This window comes from Prionailurus bengalensis, chromosome A3, assembly GCF_016509475.1.
Source record: "Prionailurus bengalensis isolate Pbe53 chromosome A3, Fcat_Pben_1.1_paternal_pri, whole genome shotgun sequence".
Taxonomy (NCBI): domain Eukaryota; kingdom Metazoa; phylum Chordata; class Mammalia; order Carnivora; family Felidae; genus Prionailurus; species Prionailurus bengalensis.
The window spans coordinates 12,547,005-12,559,042 of NC_057354.1; the positions used below are offsets into that span (position 1 = coordinate 12,547,005).

The 12,038-nt window shown below is 38.7% G+C and overlaps 1 protein-coding gene across 1 annotated transcript in view; it reads right to left on the bottom strand.

Moving 5' to 3' along the window:
- Window positions 1–12,038, bottom strand: part of CSE1L (chromosome segregation 1 like) — a 47,587-nt gene that overhangs the window by 7,783 nt on the left and 27,766 nt on the right. Inside the window, exons 9-17 of the mRNA XM_043553724.1 lie at window positions 11,633–11,800; window positions 11,377–11,506; window positions 9,251–9,316; window positions 8,657–8,859; window positions 7,511–7,595; window positions 5,363–5,424; window positions 3,779–3,915; window positions 2,553–2,656; window positions 811–908 (exon numbers count right to left, since the gene is read on the bottom strand). Of these exons, the coding sequence (XP_043409659.1) occupies window positions 811–908; window positions 2,553–2,656; window positions 3,779–3,915; window positions 5,363–5,424; window positions 7,511–7,595; window positions 8,657–8,859; window positions 9,251–9,316; window positions 11,377–11,506; window positions 11,633–11,800 (1,053 nt within the window). The remainder of the gene's footprint in view (window positions 1–810; window positions 909–2,552; window positions 2,657–3,778; window positions 3,916–5,362; window positions 5,425–7,510; window positions 7,596–8,656; window positions 8,860–9,250; window positions 9,317–11,376; window positions 11,507–11,632; window positions 11,801–12,038) is intronic.

The following is a 12,038-nucleotide window of genomic DNA, read 5'->3' on the forward strand; positions in this document are numbered from 1 at the left end:
TTCAGCTCAGGTCATGATCTCGCAGTCTGTGAGTTCGAGCCCCACGTGGGGCTCTGTGCTGACAGCTCAGAGCCTGGAGCCTGCTTCGGATTCTGTGTCTCCATCTCTCTCTGCCCCTCCCCTACTCATGCTCTGTCTCTCTCAAAAATAAACATTTTTTAAAAATTAAAAAAAAAAAAAAAAAAAAAAAAGAATAAAGAAAACCAGACACAAAGGTCTGCACCATTTTCCAGAAGTCTAAGTAAGTAGCCTCTGTGTCCACTTGGTACAAAGTCTGCTTTCCTCCATCTAAGATCAGTCATCTTACTTTTTCAATTTTATTTAATAAAACGTTACCTTTTTAATTTTTTTTTTATGTTTATTTTTGAAAGAGACAGAGACAGAATGCGAGTGGTTAGGGGCAGAGAGAGAGAAAGGGAGACACAGAATCCGGAGCAGGCTCCAGGCTCTGAGCTGTCAGCACAGAGCCCAATACGGGGCTCAAACTCACGAGCTGTGAGATCATGACCTGAACCGAAGTCGGACGCTCAACCGACTGAGCCACCCAGGTGCCTCAATGAAACGTTACTTTTAAAGTGAGAATAAATTAAATGAAACATTTTCAAGTTACTGGGCCTGCACTTAAAGGCGAGTGCTGCTAGGTCTCCAATCTAGTGACTCTCCACACTTCTCATATGTGTATTAATTGTTGGTCAGGAAGAATTCAGGGAACTTTTCCTATGCCCAGTCTATTGCCAGGGAATTCTGAGGCTCAAATAGCTTGAAGCGTAAGTTAAAAAGCAACTGCACTTTTAAAACTGATCTTGTTACCTTACTAACAGCTAATAGCTTCTGTGTAAGCTGAGTGATGAGGGTGGGGATGTAGGGGATTATGGCTTCTTGTAGGAGGGAAAAACTTCTCATGATAGCTGTAAAATATAAAAACAGCAAAAGTAAATAGTTAAACTTCAGAATAAAATCGTGATTAAGGAAAAAAAGTCCACTGATTCATCACCAAAACTTTAAGACCCTTAAGTAACCCCCAGATAGCTCTCTATATTTCAAAATAATCTAACTTTCCTTTCATCTTAAAATTAGGCCAGGGATTGACAACAAAATCTAGCGTGCTAGGAAATATTACTTTCAGAAGGCCTAAGGCTTAAAAGAATTAAAAAAGGGACAAGAAAAAGTAGTAAGTGACTGAAGAGGCAGACACACAGCAGGAAAAAGGGTAGGACGACTGGGGGAGGGGGCAGGGAGGAACGACAGTAGCTGGAAGGGAGTGCAGTTTCCAGTGTCTTTCACTTAGAAATCAGTGGCAGGAAATGTTTAGCCCTAGCCTAATGGACACATCACAGCCCACCAAAAACTGAGAAAAGGCCACTGCCCATCTCCCCACAAAAAGAGAGATTAGGAGCCTAAAAAAAATCTAAAAATACATGTAAAGCTATGGAGGTTCCATACTGCAAGAATACAGCCCATTAATAAATGCCTAAAAACATTTTGCACAGATTACTAAGCTTAAAATATAAATGTTTCTGCGTGAGTAAAATAGATGTTTCCTAAGTACAGCCACTACTACATGCCAAGCAAGAGAGCACAAAAAGTCATCATCTCATCTCCTCAACTTTGTGGATGCTTCTCCTACCTGAAGCAGACTCACCTCCAACTAGCTAACCACTGCTTATCCCTCACTTCCTAGAGAAAGCTTTTCCTGAGCTCAGTTTAAGGGGCTTAGAGGATGGATCGGTTCCCCTCCTCTGGGCTGGCAGAGTCCATTCACTCATTCATCCAACAATATTCATTGAGAAGGTATTACATACAGGTGCTCCTTGTATAGTCCAGGAACACAGTAATGGGACCACATGCCAGGTAACCTCACAGAAATGGACGTTAAACAACAGTAATCACACATCACTGTTGGGAAAAGAACGATACTGAAAACACACACGGATACACACCTATCCACATACATAAACACACGTGTACACACAAACACACAACACATGCCAGGGGCCCTGACTGGCCACGAGGGACAGTTTGTTTGAAAAACATCTATGAGTCAGACACAGCTAGGCTCTTGGAATGTGACAGTGAATAAGACTGAAATTGCCCCTCAAGTCAGAGCTGTCCGCACGACACTCTCCTAATGTAGCACCGGGCAGATGGTTTATAGCTGCCTGTGTCCTCGGCAGTAGCTCTATGAAGGCGGATCTGTGTGGAGTCTCTCAAGGGCATCCAGGTTGCACAGCAAAGATGTAACCTAGCATGCCACCAAGAAATGTCTGATCTGAGCTCTGCCCCCAAATTCAATCTAGGTAAAGAAGAAGGGAGTTTGCTACTTTTTAACAAGAGGAGTATCTACATCAAACTAGGGTAGACTTTTTTCTGAAAACACTTGTTTTAATATAATAGTAAACCAAACATTTTCCACGTAAAGATATCTAAACCTACCAACTTCATAGCCAACAGTATCTGGTCCATGGACTATGAAACCTGAAGTACAACTCAGTATTTACCCCTGTAATTGGAGACGGGATTCTTATAGTCTGTACACCAGGGGAACGGCCTACCTTTCATAATATATTCATTTTCTGAAGAGCCAGGAAGTGTGAGAGCTTTGAAAAGGTTTGTTAGCAGAATCTCAACAAACGGTGCGATTTCTGCGGCTGTAAAGCTATAGATGAAAAAACAGCTTTCAGTCACTGCCAACTCTTGAGCTTGTCACTCTGGAATACCCTTGGCAACCACTAAATCACACTTCTTGGCATAAGAGTAAGCCATGTCCCACCACTGATAATCAGCTGACAGCTTAGGAAAGTAACTGTTTACATGTGTTCATGTTAAGTCCCTAAAAAGGGCACATCTGTGATCAAACACAAACCAAAAGCCAGGCAAACCCGACATCATCTAAAGCCATTCAGGTCGTCCTTGGTTCCTATCCATCACTGTCGAGAACAGTACTCAGGCTCTCAGGGTCTCAGTCATTTGTTTTTCCCGGAGGTGGAACAGATTCGTAACTTCTGCATGAATTCCGGGCCTGAAGACAGGTACTGGTCTGACTCACCTCAGAGGATGTCCTTTCAACCCTTAATTGGTCACTGAGAAGATCTGTACTTCAAGTTCTTGATGAAGAAAAGAACCTAGAATTGTTTTCCATCTCTCACCCAAAGCTCAGTTTCAAGAAATACCACTGGTGGATAATGGCCTGAAAGATCTGCAGACCGTCCATCCCTCTACATTTATCCTCGGATCAGGCCAGAAGAGCTACCGCCTAGGTAGCTTTTTTCACTCAGCTATGTCGTATCTCCGCAAAGAGTAAAAACACCAGGTAAAAACAACACTGTCGTGTGACGGTGCTAAGACCACTCCCTTAATGAAGGCCCATTTCTGAGACGCCTTCTGAGGAACTGTTTTAAGTTGAATCTCAAGGACACCAAAAATTTTAACTGACCAAGTTCCTCTCTTTGCCTTGGTTTGCCAGAAGACAGCACATAAATTTCAGGAGCTTCCTTAATTCCTGTATAGGATCCTCTGACACCTATTTCCTTTTAGTAACCTTACCCCGTTATTTCCCTTTGCTCCGATTTCCTGTTTAACTTTTTGCCATTATGTATCTTCGTAGCATACTGCTTCATCCTTCTAGACTGACACAGTATAAATAAATGAGGAAAAAGTACACATTTATTTTTCAAACTACTAATGAAATTATGAATATAGTCAAAGAGATCTCTGACAGCACAGAACAGTTCCCACCCCAAGCTGAAAAAATAAAAATTGCTTAGAATCAAATACTTACAGAGTGGCGTTGTTAGGTCCTCTCATAGTAAACAGCCTCTCAAGTGCATGTGCTGCGTAAGTATGGACAACAATGCTTTCAGCCTGAAGGTGATTAATCAAGAGAGGAATGGAGACTAAAAGATGCTCTTTCGGTACCTGAAAAACACAGTAACGTGCACGCTTTAACTCAATGGTGCTACCTTAGAGTAAAAGACAACTGGAATAGAAGGGCTTGACGATTCTAGAAAGTGTTTTTTCAGCTGTTACAATGGGAGATGATACGGTTGAGAAATTAAAACTTCTATCTCCACGTAATGATTCAATTCATGTTAACTTTTCTTATTCTCCTTCTCTGAGCATTAAACTACGGTTAGAGTAAAATCTTACAGATAAAATAATAAATAATAAAAATAAAATATAAATAAAAATAATTTAAAATTTTTATTAAATTTTATTAATTTTATAATATATATTTTATATATTTTATATCTATTTTAGATATATATTATATATATAAATATATAAATATTTTTATATTTAATATTTATATTTATTTTTAATTATATTTAAAATATATTTAAAATATAAATATATATAAATATATATTATATATATAATATATAATATAAATTTTATTAAATTTTTATTAAATTTTATTAAAATTTAAAAATAAAAATAAATAAAAATAAAAAAATAAAAAAAAATAGAAAATAATATGGATAAGCACACTAATTTCATTACTACTAAGAATTATACTTTTCACTAGCAGGTAGTTCTTGGAAAAGTTATTCAAGCTCTTTGTGCCTCATTTTTTCTTCTAAAAAAAGAGGTGGGGGCAAAGATAAGAATACTAATCTTCATTAGAAGCCTCTAAAAATTTAGAACACCCATTCATTACTCTTTAAAATAGAACAGCTTCACAAGGTTGCATGTAACCCTGGTAACTACCTGCCAAAGACATAAAAATTATAAATCAAGAAATTAAAGAATCATCCATAGGAAATAAATTGTGGCATATTCTTATGATGGGATACTACACAACTATTAAAAAATGAACTACGTCTACTAAAATGAGTAACTCTCAAAAACAATGTTAGGCACACACAAAAAAAACCAAGATGTGTAGACCAAACCTACAGCATATCATTTATACAAATAAAATTTTAAGCCTATAAAATACTACAGAATTTTTGTGGAAACAAGTTATGTAGTAAAACCAAAAACACACGAGAATAAAATTGGCCAAAAATACAATGTGAGAAACTCCACAAGACAAATGACTGGTTTCTCCAAGAACTAATAGTCACAAGAAAGGGGAAGGAGGACCTCTCTGTTGTAAAATAAGAGATCAGAGACAATCAACCATAAAAAATGTGTGTACCTTGTTTGGATCCCAATTTTTATTAAAATCACTATATAATGATATTTTTGAGACAAAGGAGAAAAATAAGCATGGTCTGGATCCTAAGTTCTTAAGAAGTTATTGTTAATTCTGTTAGATATGGATGTCAAGTATGACTGCACAGCAGGGAGAGAAGCTGGTATACAATAAAACTCTTAAGAGATTAACTGGTATAAAACATGTAATTCAAAAGCTACTTACTTGATTCCTAAAAATCATTATGTATTTGATACCATCAGCTTTAAGGACAGGAAATTCATTCACTATTAAAAAAATAAAGCCATAGTTATTTAAGTGCTAAAGACCACTACTCCCAAATTGGTGACATTATTGGATCTTTGAAACAGTTTGGTAACCAAAATGTCAAGTAAACTGAAACTTAATTACATAAAGATCTACTATGTAGTTATTAGTAAGATTATGAGTAATTTTATTTTTTCCCCTTGTTAAGTTTCATTACAAATGAACATGTACTACTTACATAACTGAAGGACCACAAACTAATGACCATGTATCAACTTCTTCCTAGAAAGGAAGCTATTCTGAATCAAGAGTATGTGTCTCTGGATAGAATTTGCTGTATTTTTTTTTTAATTTTTTTTTTCAACGTTTATTTATTTTTGGGACAGAGAGAGACAGAGCATGAACGGGGGAGGGGCAGAGAGAGAGGGAGACACAGAAGCGGAAACAGGCTCCAGGCTCTGAGCCATCAGCCCAGAGCCTGACGCGGGGCTCGAACTCACAGACCACGAGCTCGTGACCTGGCTGAAGTCGGACACTTAACCGACTGCGCCACCCAGGCGCCCCAAGAATTTGCTTTAGTATTTGTGCTACCGAAGTGAGCAATGGCTGGGATTTGCTTTCAACTACTCTAATTATGGGAAAATAAATTAGTAAAAAAGATAGAATATTGGTCAATTATTAAAAATTCTTGAATCTACCCAGATTCAAGGTACATTAAAATATTCTCCCTTTTAGTGTATTTAAAAATCCATACAAAAGTATTTTTTTCTTTCTTTATTTTTAATATTTAAGAGAGAGAGAGAAAGAGAGAGAGAATTCCAAGGAGGCTCCATGCTGTCAACACAGAGTCCAATGCTGGCCTTGATTCCACAAGACTTGAACTGAAATCAACAGTCAGACACTTAATCAACTGAGCCACCCAGGTACCCCCCAAAGTTTTTTAAAAAGGGATTAAAAAAGGGGGGGGGGAATACATAAGGTATCTTAATCAACCTACTTTCATAAACATAGAAAATTACCCTTAAGACTTACTCAGTTTCAAGTACTTTAAATTTGCTTCAATTTTTAAGATTTCAGTTTTTATTTTTTTCTGCCATTAAATATAAAAATATTTTTAAAAATTTTTAAATTCATTGTCAATTGGCTAACATACAGTGTAAAGTGTGTTCTTGGTTTTTGAAGTAGATTCCCATGCTTCATCACTTACACACAACACCCAGTGCTCATCCCAACAAGTGCCCTCCTCAATGCTCATCACCCATTTTCCCCTCTCCTGCCCGCCCTCCCCTCCCCCATCCACCCTCAGTTTGTTCTCTGTATTTAAGAGTCTCTTCTAGTTTGCCTCCCTCCCTCTCTGTAACTATTTTTTTTTTCCCCTTCCCTTGGGGAAGACGATGGGGGCATGGTCTTCTATTAAGTTTCTCAAGGTCAACGTATGAGTAGGATTTCGGTTTTTAAATAAGAAGGAAAAGAAAACTAACGTATAATTCCTATAGGAATTTGTAGCTGAGCTACAAATTTAGTTTTAGTTGTTCCCATTTTCCTTCTACACAAGCAACATCTTCTTTAGACTGTTCATTTCAACTGGGCAAGATCTGGGGAAACCATGTGAGACTTTATTCAGTAAAAGAAGTAACTGCAACAAGGATAGGAGCCATTTTTTTGAGTGTCATGGTGATGCAGAACTCGTTATGACTTTTGCCATAATGTTAGTTATTTTGCAGTATAAAATAAGAAGCAGGGGTGCCTGGCCTGGCTCAGTTGGTAAGAGAACGTGAATCTTGATCTCAGGGGATCATGAGTTCAACTCCCACATTGGGTGTAGAGATTACTTTACATACATACATACATACATACCATTGCAAGTAAAAAATGTTGTAAGCTGTATAAAAAAAACATTTTTAACAGGGGAGCCTAGGTGGCTCAGTCAGTTAAGAGTCCCAAATCTTGATTTCAGCTCTGGTCTGGACTCCATGGGGTTCATGGGATTGAGTCCTACACTGGGCTCTGCACTAATAGCGTGGAGCCTGCTTGGGATTCTCTCTCTCCGTCTCTCTCTCAAAATATATTAAAAAAAAAAAAATCCCCCCCCCCCCCCCAACTCACCGTTAGCTGATTTTAAATCGGGGAGAATGTGATTCACAAAGAACTCAGTCAGGTTTACAAGTTCATTTGCTTGTGTAATTCCATGCTGAAAAACAAATTTTTAATATGATAAAATAAAATGAAATACTTCTATCTATCTAACACATAAGAAATTAAGGCAACTTTTAAAAAACAGGTTAAAAATGGAGATGAACACTTCAAATCACAACTGCTTAAATATATTAAAAAAAAAAACAAGACTTTTTTTTTTTAAAGGCAAGTATTTTTTTTTTAATTTTTTTTTTCAACGTTTATTTATTTTTGGGACAGAGAGAGACAGAGCATGAACGGGGGAGGGGCAGAGAGAGAGGGAGACACAGAATCTGAAACAGGCTCCAGGCTCTGAGCTGTCAGCACAGAGCCCGACGCGGGGCTCAAACTCACGGACTGTGAGATCATGACCTGAGCCGAAGTCGGACGCTTAACCGACTGAGCCACCCAGGCGCCCCAAGACTTTTTTAATAAACAAGAAAGAAGCGTCCCTAAATTAAAGAACAGCTAAATTTAAATTTAGCACATTTTATACACCAAGTCTCAGTGAAGGGAATCCATCAGTTTTTTGTCCAGGAGAAAATGAAGTGCTTCATACATCAATGTCAACTCATCTTTGGAGACTATGAGATTCTCATCAGAACAAACAGGCTACCTAGCAGAGTAGGCTGCATCATTAGAAATCTATTACTTCTTTCTGATTTCTGTGGTTACCACCAAGACTATTTAAAAAAATTTTTTAACGTTTATTCATTTTTGAGAGACAGAGTGCGAGCAGGACAGGAGCAGAGACAAAGAAAAAGAGAGGGGGGGAGGGGGAGGGGGAGGGGGAGGGGGAGGGGAGGGAGAGGGAGAGGGAGAGGGAGAGGGAGAGGGAGAGGGAGAGGGAGAGGGAGAGGGAGAGGGAGAGGGAGAGGGAGAGGGAGAGGGAGAGAGACAGAGAGAGAATCCAAAGTAGGCTCCAGGCTCAGAGCTGTCAGCACAGAGCCTGACGCGGGGCTCGAACTCACTGACCTGATCATGACCTAAGCTGAAGTCGGATGCTGAACCAACTGACCCACCCAGGTGCCCCACCAGCAAGTCTATTTTAGAAACAAAACTACATTCAAGATTCACCTTCTGTGTTTGGGCTTTTGATGCCAACGATGTCACGAGGTAAATGGCTGCATCTTTGTGTTTCCAGTTGACAGACGGATTTTTTGCATATTCCTGCAGCATGGAATTAACATAACCAGAGAAGATTCCTGTCACGGGTCCCTCAAAAAACTTGCACAATCCTCGTACTAGATCACAAGCAGCCCTGCGTCTAGTATCAATATCTATAAAATCAAAGGGAAATATATCACAGGATAAAGAAACCACCAACTGATCAAGATTATAAGGCAAAAAATTGCCATTTGATAGCTATCAACAACATAAACAATGAAAAAGACCATTATTTTATTCACAAGACACACAAGAATGGGAATGAAACTAAAAAGATTATCGTAGTAGTTACACACTAACAAGTATGTAAGAGACAGAGGACATTCAATGCTGGACACTTGGATAGAACTCAGACGAGAGCTGCTCTTAAAGGTATACAAATTAAAGGAGGAAAGGCAGTTGAGACAACACACTTACTCTGACTACTCCTCCTCCCCACAGTGACAAGAACTACTTTAAAAGTGCCTTGCTATCAGACTAACAGTTAAAAACCAAAATACATACCAGATCCTTCCAAATCTCTCCTTATGTACTCCTCAGAATTATCTTCAAAGGCTTCTTCATCGGCAGCTACAAAGAGAGATGGCATTTCAAATAACCCCTCAAAAGACATGACAAGCCACTGTACTTTCATAACTGAGTACACAGAAGAGTATGTAGATGTGCCATGTTTTATAGCAAAGTGTTCCTAACAAATGACGACTTGGTGTATTCTTTTTTAAAAAATGCTTATTCATTTTGAGAGAGTGACAGCAAGAGCAAGACAGAGCATGAGCGTGTGAGCTGGGGAGGGACAGAGAGAATCCCAAGCAGGATCCACGCTGTCAGCGCAAAGCCCAACACGGGACTTGATCTCACAACCGTGAGATCATAACCTGAACTGAAATCAAGAGCTGGAAGCTAAACTGAGCCACCCAAGCTTATATATACTTCGTTTATTCTTAATCATTACTTAGAGCACAAATGCCACCCTGAGAGGGTAAGTATAGGTAATTCACACAGCTCACCTGTTCTAATGTGATAGTGTCCCCAGAATGGGACTTTAACCACCAGCATCAAAAAGGTGACTGCTGGAGCCCAAGCTAGGGATGCCAACTTTTTATTCTGCTAAATAAGGACATTAAAAAACCAAACAGCCTAACAAATATAACCACCATTATTTCATAAAAGTCATTTCCACACCAATAAAAGTAGGATGGACAATATCAGAATAAAGATCTGTCCTATTTTATAGTTTCATGAAAAAAACACAAAAGGAAATAAAGCCTTACATGATATTGTCCTTTATTCCTTTTAGTTCCTGATAATTTGAGAACCACTGATCTAATGAATACTTTAACATAAAACACAATTCCTTCCATATTTACTACCTGTCCTTCTCCGCTCTAAGGAGAGACAATTTGTACACTAATACTCTTAAGACTCTCTTAACCTTAATTACAAACTAGGTGGGCTTCAGCTCTGTATTTACAGGTTATCAATCACTTCCACTCTCAACTACACTGTTTGAAAACTGCTATCTGCCTTGGTGAAACACTAACTCAAACAACACCATCCTGGATGGTTTACTTTCTTATCCATGGAATAGGAATTTTTTTAGTCTTATTCAATATTTCTGTGAAAAACCCTCCACAGTGTAAAACAAACCTCACCACAGTGATACAAATGTCTTTTATTTTTAAAATTTATTTTTTAATGTTTTATTCATTTTTTTTTGAGACACACACACACAGTGTGAGCAGGGGAGAGGCAGAGAGAAAGGGAGACACAGAATCTGAAGCAGCCTCTAGGCTCTGAGCTGTCAGCACGGCGCCCCACACAGGGCTCAAACCCACGAACTGTGAGATCACAACCTGAACCAAAGTCGGATACTTAACCGACTGAGCCACCCAGGCCCCCCCTCACAAATGTCTTTTAAACTACACTTTGTCTTAGTGTAGAAAATAGGCAGTAAGTGGGGGAACCCCAGTGGCTCAGTCGGTTAAGCATCTGACTCTTGGTTTCAGCTCATGTGATGATCTCACGAGATCAAAACCTGGCATCGGTCTCCTCGCTGACAGTGTGAAGCCAGCTTGGGATTCTCTCAAAATAAATAAACATTTTTTTCAGAAATAGGCAATTAAGTGACCTGCAGAAGTTTTAATTAGCAATAAGAAAAAAAATCAGACTGGCTTCCTGGGTGGCTCAGTTGATTCAGCGTCCAATTCTTGTTCAGCTCAAGATTCTCTCTCTCCTTCTCCTGCCCCTCCCCTGCTAGTGTGGCATGTGAGCTCTCTCTAAAAATAAATAAGTTAAACTTAAAAAAAACTAGGGCGCCTGAGTGGCTCAGTTGGCTAAGTGTCTGACTTTGGCTTAGGTCATAATCTTGCGGTTCATGGGTTTGAGCCCCCACATCAGGCTCTCTGGTGTCAGAGCAGAGCCAGCTTTAGATCCTTTGTCTTCCTCTACCCCTCCCCCACCTGCACATGTGTATACTCTCACTCTCGCAAAAATAAACAGTTAAAAAAAATCAGACTCAATATATTATATAAAAAGCAGCAGGGAACAGACTTACTAAACTTATACTAACATACTCTTTAAAAAAACAAGCTTTTCATCTTCTGAAAAGGCTTCAGATTTGCCATAATTACCTCTAAATTCCATGTTAGGCACGATAACCTTTTCACAGATACTTGTCAGTGTGTTCTGGTCCTCAAACAGATTCTTATAGTGAGGTCTCTCACAAACTGAAGCCAGAAACTGAATTGCATTACTTACTAACTGGGAAAAAACAAAAACAAAAACACAAGAACAGGCATATTTTTAAGAGCAAAACTAAGTCATTTCTTTCTTGGGGGAGGTAGGGAGGGAATGTCTTAATTATCTGTCTCTCCACCATCATCTTACCAAGTCATATTTAACCTCTTGACCTGTTGTAACCAGTAAATTCCAGATGGCTGTGACAAAGCGAGGCAGGTACCGCTGAAATTCCTCATCATACTTCTGTGCATAGAGCGCAGCATTATCACAGATCTGGGATTTTAAGAGCTCCAACAAGCCGGCTTCCTCTTCATCCTCATATAAGAGAAAACAGAAAACTCAAACATACACGTATAATGTTATCATACATAGAGAATAGCTTTAATTCCTGAAACAAACTCCTTAAAAATGTAATCCAAAGCCTAGTGTTACAAATGGCATTGATGCCACTATCAATTTATTCATTTAGTCTTTCAAATACAGAACAAATGAAATACTTCTCATTTATTAATCAGTGAGAGTAATTTCAAGTTTTCAAGTTAAAAAGACTTTT